The following is a 14,608-nucleotide window of genomic DNA, read 5'->3' as shown; positions in this document are numbered from 1 at the left end:
TTGACAAATGACGATGTGTGATAAAGGTAATAGAAATTTTAAAGTACTGATAATTGGTGATTACATGTTTGTGTCGTTCTTCATGACTTAATAAAACATTTCAGAAGAACTCTATGGCTAAATAATGACTATCATTTGTAGATCTGGTGTTTCGGTTTTAGCCTTTAAAGTTTCAGACCCAGAAAAAATTCTCAAATGAAATGTCATGCATGTTTGCATAGTCTTCCATAACCACACTTTACAAAATTATGGATTCAGAGACAAATTGCAGCATTCATCTGGAATAAGGTAAGCCAAATTTTCAACATGTTTTCAATTGAGAAAAGGTGATCATTATTTTCAGGAAGCAATTTTTACTTTATTTCTGTCTCATTAGTTAGAAGAAAAGGATATTTCAATTACTAACCACCTATAGAGTTTTTCAGAATATAAATCAGTGAAGCTTGTTTTCCAAAGAGACAAATTTCCGATTCCGATTCTGTATGGATGTGCACTGTGAAAACACTGAGATTTCAAAGAATAGGTGATTGGTTGGAGTGTGCACTCTCATAGCCTTTTATAGTTGGAAGGAAGCTCTTAAGCATGGGATTAATTAAATACGGTATAAACATGTTAACAAACCCAGTCAATAAATGACAAATCAAGTTTTTTTTTTCAGTTTTTCAACATGGAGTTGTTCTAACTATATTTTGTAGAATTCCCTGTTTTGATCTGCAAATTTATTTTATTTATCAAGCAAGCTATGAATGTCTCATGTTAGCACACACTTTTGAGTTCTAATTCTAGAACTTCTTTGGGGGATTTGTTTTCCTTTAGGAGTGTTTTCATCTGATTTCTCTTAGAGACAGTTGAAGGAGCTGGAATGTAAATTATCTCTAAATTAAAAAAGGAGTTTTGACCAAAAGTCAGCCTGTAATTGTCCAAGAGTCGTGAGGTATTCCTCCTGTCTGTATTCCTTTTCCTGTGATTTGCAGCACAGTTATGTTTCACACTAGCAAGTGTGCTGTCTCACAGAAGTTTTATATCCTGTGTTGTTCAGCAATACAATCCACGTGAAGTTGTCTCTTGGTCACTTAACATAGTACATAGTTAATTTTTAATGTTAATGGTTTTTCAAAATTGACTCAGAAATTTGCCAAAGATGTCTTGCACAGATTCCTGACAGTACTCTAAAACTTAAGGCGACTATGGGAGATTTGCTGGCCCAATTCAGAATGCCTTCTCCAGGCCCTAGCCTGGGACCCAAGCCCCAGGACCCACACCTGCCTTCAGCAGCGTGCTCCTGAGCAGCAGAGGTACCTCTATGACCAGAGAAGGGACACAGGTGACCATGGATTTCACCAGTGCTCACCCTGCCACGGTCTACAGCAGGTACTGACCACAGGATGGCTTTAAACTCTGCCTCTTCTGTGTAGTGTAGGAGTATTTTAGAAAATTTAGAGAGTTCCTCTGGCCGTGTGCAGTAGCTGTGCAATCTGTTGGGCCTTGGAGCCAGTAGCCATGGAAACTTGCTCAGTGCACAAGTGTGCTTGCTTTTCTTTTTTTCCTGTCACTTAAGCCTTTAACTTTCTAATAGTCAAAGTTATCCGAGGCTGCTGAGAATAGATCTGGCTTGTTCCTTCATTGAAAATAGTGATGCTTTGCTAAAGCTTGAGAGAGAGATTGTTTGGACTTTCTAAAATGCCTAAAATGTGAAGTAAGTTCAACTCTCTGTGGTTTTTCTTTCCACATAAACAGTAGTGATTTTTTTCTATATTTTGAAATTTTGCTTGGGAATCGGGAATTCAAAACCTATGAAATGAAGGCAAACATTCCTGCCTGATCTTACTGAGACTTTTATTGAGAGCTCAATTAAATGTTTAAGCAGCATGCAGTCATAAAATAAAGAGCAGGTTGGGTGGGGCTAAACAATGGTGATTAAAAGACAGTTATTAAGAATTGTATTACATCCTGACCAATATTAAATATTATACAGGAAGCAAATCTTCTGTTAAAAAAAATGATTAAAAATTAATTTAACTAAGATTTAGCTGTTTTTTTTTTCTTTCAGAAAAAATTAAATTAGCTGCACTTGAAGTCTTCAGAACATTTTGGTTACAATCCTTTTTCTTCACACCAGTGAGTTTATCCAAGCTGTTGGCGATCTTAAGGTAAGATAGGCAGAGCAATATCATTTTCCTAGGAAGAAAACTGAGGAGACAAACACAGAGTTAGCCTCACTTTTTTTTTTTTTTTTTTTTTTTTTTTAAGAACAATGAACTCTACTAACTTAAGAAATGATAAATTCATAGCATGTGTCCATGTTACAAATAAGGGAACTGAATGACAGCTCAAGCAATTTTGCGAAGAGCCCAGTGAGTGGTGGAGGCAGCTACTGGAGGCAGGGAGTTGTAGCCAGGCGTATTGCTGGGATGTACCATGCCATAAAAATTCTTCAGATTATGCTGCATCTGAGTACAGATTAAGAAAGGTGTTAGAGGTGGAAGCTGCCAGAGGAATGCTGGTCACCTAAATTATTACAAATTAAAAACACTGGTTCTTCATAATTCAGAATATATCACTGATTTGACTGCAGGCATACCAACTGAATGAACCTTTTACTAAACTCTCCTGCTGATTTTGGAGGTGTATGCAAAGGAAAGAAAGAAATGATAGAAGACAAGAGTCACATCCTTACATTTTGAAAGCAAGCAAGCGGAAAGTCGGAGGCATAATTAGATAAAACTTTTCCTTTTGAATTGCATCCATGATCTTGCTGGCTACATACTCTGCTTCATAAACAGGAAGTAAAAGTTCATTTCTGGTAAAACAAGAAACAAAGCATTATGAAATTATAAAACTTTACTTTTGAGATGTATTCTAACACAGAAATTATTTCATGTTAGAATTTCCTTCCTTCCTTCCTTCCCCTCAAGTAGTCTTGAAAGTAAGTCTCCAATCTTATTTGTTCCTTCTATCATCAAAATAAATTGAAAGAATTGTGGTGATGTGCATTTTAACAGCTAATGAAAAACTTCTGTGCGGGCCCTGTCCAGAACCTAATGAAGTTAATGCCCACACTGATTGTCGCTTTCAAAACTTCCCAGCTAATTGCAGCATATACCGTTCAGTGCTGTTCTGTGGATGAGAGTTCAGCCCTCTGCGTACCTCCTTTTTTTCTAGGTGTTGGAGTGACAGCTAAACAGGCCAGGAGCTGGCTTGTTTGCAGCCCACCTGACAGAAGATAGGCTGGGCTCTGCATCGTCTAAGCTGCTGTAGGGTGAGGAGGGCTGGAAGCAGGAACAGAGCACAGAGAAACCAAAATCACTGGCACTGTGCTGCTGCAACGGCTAAATCAGTGCCTGCAGCCTCCTTCATCACTGCAACGATACAGTAACTTGCCGGGTACTGACAGCACGGCTATGTGCACTCAGAGAAGTACAGTACCTGCTAATATGAGTACCAGAGCATTGTTTATGATGGTTGGCCACAGGTAGCCTGACAGTTGTAACTGTAATCATAGTGCCAAAATTATTTTGGGCAAAGAACCTCAGCACTGTCCCTTTTGCTGACAAATAAGACAGTTTGCCTTAAATACTGCAGTGCCATCCCTAACTGTTCCTTGATTGCAAGGTTACTCTGCAGGCTCCAATGCATGTTAGTTATTGAGGGTTTTGATTTCTTATGTCAAGAGAGGTAGTTGTGTGCACCAACAGGGCAAAATATGTGGAATTAAAAAGCAAACCAAACTTATAATAATTAGAGACTGAATATGTAATATCTAGATATCTAGTGACTAGTAATTAGTTTTTACAGATAAAATAGTATACAGGATCTAAGTTTTTACTTACTGGGTTTGAATACCTCTGGCTAATTCAGTATTTACAAAAGAAGGGCAAATGATTGTGGTTTTAATGCCTTGTTTTCCTGCCTGATACAGTTCAGCATCTATAGCTTCCATCAGTCCGGTGATTGCAGATTTACTTGCAGAATAATCTGTAAAGTGGAGAAAGAAAGAAGAACTATCCCAAACATCTCAAAAGCACCATGATGTGTTACATATAAAATGTAATGTTCTGTAATATTATTTAAGCCGTGATATCAATCAGCTGTATTATTCTTAGCAGTCTTGTCATTAGTATTTTAAGGATGCTATGCTTGTTGGTGATGTTAACTTTGAAGGTTACTCACCCCTCCCCAGATTGATTCACGTATGTCTAAGGATATGACTAATTATTTCCAGAGGATTTTTTGCAGTGGACTATAGAGGCATATAAGATGAAGAGCTTGTCTGACATTTTATATACATTTCCAGATACTCATATACAAACCAGTCATTCTCTCAGTTCATAAGGTCTGCAACCTTTAATATCACAGCTTACCCTTCAGTAGGAACTATTTCTAGTGATAAAGTTTAAATAATCTACTTATAAATGCTGCTTCAACCCATTATTATCTTTCCTTCTGTTCTGCTTTGCAACTACAGTATCATTTTGTTTGCACAGGTATACTGAATCCTGTCTCATTTTTATTGTTTGATTCCAGATGTGAGATCACAGCTGGAGTACTGCATCCAGTTTTGGACTCCCCAGTACATGGAAAACATTGGCATACTGGAGTGCATCCAGTGGGGAGCCATCAAGATGAGCATGTGAAATCTCTATCCTTGGAGATAGTCAAAATTCGACTGCACGAGGCCCTGTGCAACCTGATCTAGGTTAGGCCTGCTTTTACTGGAGGTTTGAACCAAGTGACCTGCAGAGGTTCCTTACAACCTAAATTTTTCTATGATTTTGCAACTGTAAGAGCCTTATTTAAGTGTGGGAACTTACATGTAGCTTACTAAGTTATTTTTAATATGTGTAAAAATAGATATAACTAAATCCACTTCTGCTAGATGAGTAACTTCAAAAACTGGCATCAGAGATGGTCTTTTAGTCTTTAGAGATTTATGGATAAATCCATACTGGGTGATGAAACCATACAACCAAAAAATGCTTAGCTAACTTGCAAAAAGTCTGAATGCCTGGACTGGCAGGTTTGCTCTCATATGCATTTATGTTTAAATGATGAAAGCTGGGCATGGCCTATAATCAGTAGAGAATCTAACCTGATAATAATAGGTGGAAAACAAAACCAGTAACACCATCAATCAGCAGAGAAAACGGAAGATACTTATTATAGCAAAGTTCACATTCTCATAGGGCAACTTGAGAGATACAATCAGAACGTCAGACAGGCTGAAGTGAGGCTGGGTAGCAGATGTGAAATAATCAGGACTGTAGCAGCCTACTCTTCTGAGAGAAACAGCTGAGAATATGGAGCTGCTAAATAGCTTAAAATACAATTAATCTGAACTAATTTTAATGAAAAACCTGCCAAAATACCTCCTGTGCCCCAAACCCATTCTCCAATGAAATGTAAAGTTCCATGTATAACCCACATATAGTTCAGGGCTCTGAACATCCATCCACAGAAAAACAGGTAATAGACAGTGTTAGACAACATATACATAGGCTCCCTTCTGCTGCATGTGTAATAAGAGTACTGCCCTTCTCCTGTGGGGATAAGATGGGCTGCAAAGAAGCCAGTAAAATCTGCACCGAGCTCCCTGCACCGAGCTCTCTGCACCATTTGGGCAAAGTACCACCATCCTCTTCTTCAGTATACCACCACCTTCTGTATCTTCAGGCTCTTCCTGAGTGCTCAGTATGTTGGTGTAAACTGCTTAAGGAAAGCATTTCTGAAATCTCCAAGAAAAGTTATTGACATGTGCCTCTGATTCATAATAGCACTTGATGATACTAACCTGACAATTTGGAGACTCCCAAGAATTCTGCTGCACTTGCTACGCTAACCAGGTGTCCATGATTGCAGGCAGTCATGGCTGGGAGAAAGGCTTTGCAAGTCTGAAACACATAATAAAATAACATTAAAATGAGACATGTCTTAAAATGTTGCATTGAAAATTAGGTTTTACAAGCTGATTTACTTTCTATACCTTCATTACACAAGAAGAAGCCAAGCTGATCTTCCACTTCTGTAAGAATTTATGATCAAAAGACAGCATTAGAACCACAACCCTCTATCTGAAGATCTGTCATCACTAAAATCCTGTTTCATTAAAAGCAGCAAAGTTTTTATTTTCTCTGCCTCATAATTCCTCACGTTTGGAGCCCTCTATTACTAGAGATTTGATACACAAGAGGGAGCTAGAAGTCAACACATCAAGGGAACTTCAGCTGGCAACAGGCCGTATTTGTTATAAACCTAACTGCCTGACAGCTGTGGGCTCTTGAAGCACCACTGTGTGTGATACTAATTACATGTGAAAGATGCTGGTATTTTATGAGGAGGAAGAGAAGAAAAAGACAGAATAGTTACAAACTTTCTTCAATAGCTGAGATGTGCTGCAGCGCCTGTTTGCCTCTGGATGTGTGTGCCTAGCACATTTTTTTGGTTGGGTGCCCACTGTAACAGTCCCTGTCATCCAGTCCTATGTCTCTTCAGACCTGTCTGAAGAACCAGCCTCATAGCTCCTTTGCTTCAAGGATTTGGAACAACTTTTAGCTGAAACAGTTCCCTATTTGTACTAACTTTCCAGCAGGAGAGGTCACTTAGCAAGGGAGTTGCAATGCTGCGTTTCTGATTCAGGCTGCTCACTCGGGCATATAAGCAGCAAATGTGGGCAGTGAGAGTAACCATCCCTCAGAAGGGAAACTCCTAAATGTCAGCTGAGACCCCAAATAACAGAGAATTCCTTCAGAGGTATGAAAACTAGGCAAAGATAATATATACTATTTAGACTAATTCTCTACATGCTTTAGGGAGATACTGATTAGGCATGCAAGCACAAGGATATCTCTCAACCCTAAGTGAGGAGAAGGCAGTGAGGCAAAACCCACTCTTCACAACCTGAAGGCTGACACCAATATATGCAGCATGGTTGTGCCTCCCTGAATGTTGCAAGTCTACTAGAGAAAGCTCTCCAGCGTCAGCAAACCTTTGGAGTAGAAAAGTCACGTGCTGTTATTTCAGCACTAACTTCAGCCACAGTTGTTACATAGTCTGTTTCATGATATAGTTACGCAAAGACTTTGGATTTGCCAGAGTGCCCAGGCAGTATTTTGTTAACAGTGCTGAGAGGTGCCAGAGTGAGACGTAGTGGGGCAGACTGTCCATTTGGTGTGTCTCCAGTTACAGGATGATTAAAACAACCTCTTTTCCCCCATTCAATGGCCTTCCCACTCTTCTTCAAAGTTGGGTGCCCCACAAGGGTGCCATTTTGAGGATTTTCATGCTAAAATAGTTGCCTGCACATCTCAGATATCCAGGAGAGAAAAAATACATTACCCAGACTTGAGACAGGATGTTAACTCTTAAGGTTTTTTTAAAATCGGTATCTGGACTGTCACAGACTGTTTTCCCAAGCAGTATGCCTGCATTATTTATGAGGATACTAACATCCCCAACTTCTTTTCTAACCTGAATGAGAAAAGGATAAACAGAAAGTATTAGAAGGCATCCTTTCCTCTCGTACTTCATTTATGAAATGTTTAGTGATATGATCTACATTTACACAAATATTTGCAATTATTTACATCTATACTGGAAATGTAAATGTGTAAGAACTGTTTGACTATGTCAGATCAAAAGCCTATTGAGCCCCATAGCCCTTCTCTCGTGGTGGTGAGCAGCAGGAAAAGACAAGTACACTAATCCAGTGAGGATGCACTGATACAGTGTAATGCTCAGCTTTTCACATGCTGTGGCTTAGGAACTTCCTGAGCCGGATATTGTATCTACATCTTGGTGTTTAATATATTGTGGCTTTTTTTTTTTTCCTTAAGAATTTGTCTAATTGCTTCCTGAACTCCAGAATACTTTAGGTTTTTGTAACAACCAATGGTAATGAGTCACAAAGTGTAAGCACACACTGTGAACATGCTTTAACCTTGTCACCTGAATGTTCTTTGTCCCCTAGTTCTTGTATTGTGAGAAACTGTAATTATTCCTTAGTTATCATCTCCAATATACTTATGATCTCCTTTATCTGTAGCACATCCTACTTCAGGTGCCTTTCTTTTGAGTAAAAAAGTCCTAATTTATTCAATCTCTACATATGGAAGCTTTTTATATTTATGGTAATTCTTACTGCCTTTTTTTCTCTAACTCTTCTAGTTCCTTCTTTTTATTGTTATTTTATGATGGACAGCAGAATTTTCTTCTGTGCTGAAGATCTGAACGTACTATGGAGAATTATACCCGCATAAGGATTTTTTTGTCTTTTTCTTGATTCCTTTCCTAATAGTTTCTAACATTTGATTTGCCTTTTTGAACAATACTGAACAAACACTTTCACTGAACTAATTGAAGTGTCTCTAAGATCTGTCTCCAATTTAGAGGCTGTCATGATACAGGTATAGTTTGGGCTACTTTTTTGCTGTATACACTATTTTGAATTTATAAAACTTTGATTTAATCTGTTGTTTTATTGCCTAGTACAATGAAAATGGTGTCAGGCAACACTTTCAACTTTAACTTTACTGCACTAAAACTACTACTACACTACCTGCAAACTCTGTCACATTCCTGTTCCACCCTTTTTCCAGACCATTTACGAATATATGGAACAGGGAAAGATCCAGCATAGCTCCCTGGGTGATTCAAATGCTTTGGGTACAGATACATTTACCATGAAATATACAGATGACTTCACTTGGAGAGAAAGGTAAAATCACCATTAACTTTGCCTGGGTTTGTTATGAAGAGATTCTGTTCTATGCTTTGGATTTGATTAAAGCACATGGCCGAGATTTATTTACAGCATTAGGAATCAGGCTCACTGAAGAGATTTCTGTACTGGAGGTAAGTAGTTACTTGGTGTCTCATAGATTATAGAATGATTACAAAAAGCATAAAAATCCAGTCTGGCATAGTGCATAAATGGGTGGTTGTTTCCGATGCCCCATCATTTGACCTTGCTTTGGCTCTCTCAGGGAACCTCAGTGCTCAGTGAAGATTGTTTTGATGCCCCTCCAGCTGTGTCAGGCAGTCATAGGCAAGCGGAGCTCAGATACTAGCGCCTTTCCATCTTGCACAAATGAATGCAAATCTAGACACTACTGAGTGTGGCAGGAATACCCAACTCTTCCTTTGGGGAATACATCCATAGTCTCTCCTGGCTTCACCTTCTAACCGCTTGGTTGATCCATACAAGGATCCTCCCTTTCTTCACAAGACAGCTTATCTTCCTGATCAGCAGCATTTTACTCTCTTCACCTTCCTTCATGCTTTTTACTCACTACCCCAAAAACCTGTGGGAAGTGTGACTCTGAGCTGGTTATTCTCCATTAAGTGTTTCTCCAGATGTCTATTAATTCTATTCTTTATTATAGCTTCTGCCAATTTTCTCTATGACAGATTTGTAGTTTCTTGGTGTCCTCTCAAGCTCTTTTAAAAAAAGGCATATTTGCTACTATTTGTTCCTTGGACACGGTAACCTGTTACAGCAATAGGTAACCCATGCATTCCTTTCACAGGCTAAAATAGCAGGAGTAGTAGTCAGTGACTTACACTGTGAAGGTTATGTGATCTGTACTAGCTAAATAATTGTTAAAGATTGTCCTCCTTGTACATTGCCTGTTGGGTCAGCACAGGCCACAACATTCAACAACTTACTTGTCTCTGCTCACAGGCATGCTATTATGATATGTATCCTTGTCTGCATGGTCCAACTAATAATACGATACTACCTGTGTTTCTTAAAGCCTATCACCAATGGCCCCAACGGGAAATTTTTTCCGCTTATTTCAGTTGGCTATGTCCCAAATGCTGTTAAGAAGTAAGAGTAAAATAATACCTTGTCGATTGCAACCATGAGAATTGCAATCCCAAACTCTTGGAGACATTGAATCCAAACTACTCTTTAGAAGTACTCATGGTCAGGAACACTTCTTGATGGAATATATTTATTTCAAACTTTCATATCCATGTTCAGAAAGAATGGATCTGTTTTAGCTAAAATTATAAGCAACAACCATAAAACAAAGAGCACACCTGAAAACTCGTAAAAAAAAAAAAATTATTTTTTCAGGCGATTCCAAAACAATCTATCAACATTTGTGTGTGATGAAACATTCTAGCCAATTTCTCTGACATATGCCATCAGACAAAGAATGTCAGAGATTTGACTTGTGAATCATGTACATACATACATATACTGAGAATTTAACAGAAGAAGAATATATCCTTGGGCGGAATGGGAGAATGAGTAACTACAAATTCTCATAGATGTTCTCAGGCAGTACACTGACCATTTAAGGACAGGTAAAAATTAATAGTGTTAGAACACAGTCCAGAGGTTGTACTCTGATGATAGAAGATAAACATAATAGTTTACAAAACATAGGTCAGCACAGCAAGAGTCTCATTTAAATCAGAGTTCTTTTTCGCTTTATCTTCCAGCTGGATTGACCAAAAAATAAAATGAAGTTGCGTCATCATGAAGTTTCGCTCCTGGTCACATTTCTGAAACCATAATACCCCACATCATCCTTATGGAACTACAATTTTTTAAACAAATAGATAAGAAAAAGGAACTATCCTCTCAACAATTTCCACAGATTTTTTTTTTGTTCCTTGATATCTTTCTTACAGAAATTTTAAAGCCTAGCAAGCCAATATATGGAGCTAACCTCTGCCACATAATTTACCACCCTCTTAATCTGAAAGAAGTTACATTATTTCACTGAAGAACTGAAATGCATCAGTCTCCACAGAACAGATTAAACCCAGTTATTTAACAGCAAAAATAATTTAAGTTTCATCTAGAAGTTACCTGTCAAAAAGAGAAAAAATGCCCTGCGTGATTATTTTCTTCTATTGAATAGAATGGTTACTAAAATTTCATCTTTAAAAAAAAAATCTACAGGATAGACTATTATAAGCAAGCAAAAATCAGAAGCAAGAAGCCATATCTGAAATATCTGAAATTTGGCAAATTTGCATATCTGAAAACCTCATCTGCCTGTTCATAGACCTCTTCTCTATTGCTGCAGTCACACTGGTAGGCAAACACTCTTTTGGCTCCATTTTCTTGGGCTGATCTGCTTGTTTCTCTGTTACCTTCTTCATCAACGTCCCAGAGAACCAAGGTTGCTCCCAAAAAGGCAAAATTTAAGGCAATCAGCCTTCCAATCCCATTTGCTGCACCAGTAATAAACACTACTTCCACAGCGAATTTTTTTTTTTTTGCGTGGAGGAAATATGAATGAAATGAAAGTCTCAAAGAACAAAAAAATGAAATAATTTGGGAACTGTAGTGTCTTCAGGATGCTTCTGAAGTTGAACATGATTTTTCAGGCACAAAGACTGCTCTTCTAATTATAAAAACCCAGAAATACAAAATTTTACTGGAACATCAAAACACTAAAAGATTGACTAAAAAAGAGATTGACTTTTAAAGAGCTAGTTCATTTACATCTCTCTTCTGCACAAATACAAAATATAACTAAAGGCTTGTTTCGTGAATGATGCTGGCTTCCTATTAATAAGATTAAAGAAAATAGCTTCTGCTAGATCCTACATACCTGCTGTTTCAGTCCTCAGCTTCCATCAAAGTTTTTTAAAACACATTCTATGCAGGTATGTGGCACTGCCTATAGACTACAAATTGATGTTATCTGAACAGAAAAGTACTGAAAACACTTGGGTGATATCAACCTTAGAATAGAAGGTATCTTCCTTAGCAGAAAATGTGCCTTGCAGTTTCAGAGTAGGCAATAAAAACTTACCCACAGAGTGTGTTTTCCAGTAGTGTGTGGCTGAAATCATATAGTATGTTTTGATTTCTGAGCATGTTAGCAAATATACAGGACAGAATGGTGTTGCAGTCTTTGAATTCCATCCTGCCCTTAGACCATACCATCTCTTTTGCTTTAGTTTGTAGTGTACCACACTTTTAACAGCAAGGTCTACATTATTGAGACATTTCAGTTGCATACAGTCGAATCAGATAACAATGTAAAAACTCTGTTTTGAATTTTGTATTTACATGAGTATCACTCAAAGCCCAACAAGAAGGGAAACACTTGACAACCTCAAAAGTGCAATAGCCATGAAGAAAAAAATCTTTCATAGCATCATTGCTAGGAAAGCATCAAAAGGTTATCCTGGGTCTAGGGGTTAGCCCTTTCCCAGCTGCCACGTTATGGGCAAAGTTGCTGCTGCCTCCCAGGGCTCTGCAGCCCCTGGCTGCACTTTTAGCAGTGCCAAACGAAAAATTCTCACCAGGCAAGCATTAATAACTCTCCAGGCTATTAATAAGGATTATAACACTCCAGCACTGCCCATGTCAGGGAATGACATGCCATGCGAAGCTGACAAGGACCTGTGGCTGAACGGGGCCATGCGCCAGCAACTCCTGGGTGAAAATGCACCCACAGCAGGCACCCAACCTGCCACCCGCCCTGGCCTTGCCACCCACCGCCCTGCGCTCACCTGTACAAGTGATCTCAGCTATGAAGTCACCGGTTTCTATGGATGAGGGGGCCAGGGCCGGCTTGCTGCCGAAATTAGCCTCTGTGGCTGGTGCACTGTTGCTGCATTGTGCAACCCCGGTGCTGCATCACTGTCCCTCCTACCTCCTGCCAGCCCCAGGCACAGAGGTGGCAGCTGCTCTTGGCATCACACCTGGGACTTGACTAAAGTCCTTTTCAAGGATTTTGAAAGAAAGTGCTGTCTTTCCTTCCCCTGTGGCTACTTTATTGCAGCTATGAAATTAAACACTTGTTATGATATAAATCACTGTTCTCCAGCTTGCTCCCTTACTGGAATGGGAATGAAAGGGAAGTACTGCTTATGAATGTCTCCCTGTAAAACAGTAAAATCACCTGATTATCTTTGTTTCACGCCTTTAAAATGATAGTTAAGGTCATTATTTTTTCCCATCAGTTTTCATATGTACATTATCTAGCTCTAAACCTGCAATCCTGCACCACTGTTGTGCCAGTATTTTTTTTTACAAGAAGTGGAATATTGAATAGAAAGTCATGTTCCTACTTTTTGTCCATTCTTAGGCCTATAAGATTGTGCTTTTCCTGTTAAGTTCTCCATTTTTCATAAGCATTGTGACATCTTCCAGGTATTACTTATCTAAAAGGCAAATAAAGAGAGGGCTATTTATCTGTTACAGTTCGCATTTTGAATATGCAATACGAAAAGTCTTGTCTTGCTTATAAGCAAGCCACAGAAGGAAGGAATTTGTATGACAGACGCATGGTGTATTTTGGTCCCCGCATTTATGTTGTAAGTACATTTCAGATTTCAAATTGTAATTTATGGGGGATCATGAGACACTTTTCATTTCAGCCCGTAAAAGACTGAAACTTATATAACTCATTTAGTTTGACATAACTTTCATCAAGACGTACAGTGGAAAATTCTACACCGTCAGTGCTAATAATATTTATAGGGTGGTTATTTACTTATATGTGCAATTAACTGTTGTATATTCTATTTAGATTCCAGCAAAGGGTGTTACTGAACCATGCTCATTACGACTGAAGGCAGAGCTCAAAGCCTCAGCGAACTGTGGCTCCAAACAAGGAGCTGGGCAGTGCAGAGCTAGCGAGAAAAGTAACTAGGAGAAGGTGTTATGTTGTAATCAGCAGTTGCAAATGCACAAGATTACAGAAAAGGGAGAGGGAAATGCTTCAGTAATGAATCCCTGGTTATGAAACAAAGAAGAAGAGATGTCTAGTTATTAGGACAATGTTTTAAGGTAAACTGTGTTGATAAGAAATTCTGTTGCAACCAGCACCTTGCAAACCATAAGGCTGCCAACGGGAGGATCCTCTTTCCAAAGCACATGCTTATGCAAGTATGTAAATACATGACTTTCCTGCTCTTATGCTGCATTGACACAAGAAGCTGCAAGCTGTCATTGCGTAAGGCTCAGATGATGAGTAATAATTTGGATACCTAAATTCGAGACTTCAGGGTGGTAAGAGGGCTGCAGCTCTCTGCTAGATTTGGGTAGAGAGTGGGCATTGTAACTAACAAGGAAATCCGGGGATGGCAGCGTATTTAGGATAGGTGGCACTCCACCAGCTACATCTGGGGGCTCTTCTACAGATTTGTTTCAGTGTTTGTAAAATGAACCACTACTGGGATTTTTGTTTTGTAAAAACATTCGGAAATCATGAATATGTATGGTTTTTGTCCCAGTTTTGTCCCAGTTTTTCAAAATGTTGAATTTCATTGTCAAACAGAAACTTTTTATTTTGGCTGCTGTATGCACAGTAACTCTTGCATAGACCAAAACTTACTTTTTGTAGAGTGAACATCAAATGGCTTTGTACCAAAAGCCCAATTTCTAAGTGATAGTAAAAATACAATAACAAAATTGTCTAAAACCATTTAACTGCATTGAAAAATAAATGGTGACACAGCCAAAGAAGCCATGCAAGCAGTTGTATGAAAGGTGTTTTTATTATTTACCTTCTGGTAGCAAGCCTTCAGATGGCTGGCATTAATTTTCAGCCCAACAAAGCTATTAAATAGAGGAAACAGGACAAATTTACAAATAGACTAACTTAAATGTCAAAGGTAAGCCACTAACAAGATC

At 38.6% G+C, this 14,608-nt stretch overlaps 1 protein-coding gene across 1 annotated transcript; it reads right to left on the bottom strand.

Annotated features, from left to right (window-relative positions):
• Window positions 1-1,819: 1,819 nt before the first annotated feature.
• Window positions 1,820-11,364, bottom strand: SDR16C5 (short chain dehydrogenase/reductase family 16C member 5). Its single transcript, XM_026115757.2, is given in 7 exon segments — window positions 1,820-2,190; window positions 2,678-2,800; window positions 3,831-3,975; window positions 5,789-5,888; window positions 7,333-7,464; window positions 11,000-11,236; window positions 11,238-11,364. Coding segments are annotated over 7 exon segments (1,008 nt in total). The 5' UTR covers window positions 11,334-11,364; the 3' UTR covers window positions 1,820-2,015.
• Window positions 11,365-14,608: the final 3,244 nt, after the last annotated feature.

The sequence above is a fragment of the Dromaius novaehollandiae genome, chromosome 2 (genome assembly GCF_036370855.1).
Source record: "Dromaius novaehollandiae isolate bDroNov1 chromosome 2, bDroNov1.hap1, whole genome shotgun sequence".
NCBI lineage: Eukaryota > Metazoa > Chordata > Aves > Casuariiformes > Dromaiidae > Dromaius > Dromaius novaehollandiae.
The sequence above is the reverse complement of the archived record's forward strand: the minus strand, read 5'-3'. Positions and strand labels throughout refer to the sequence as shown.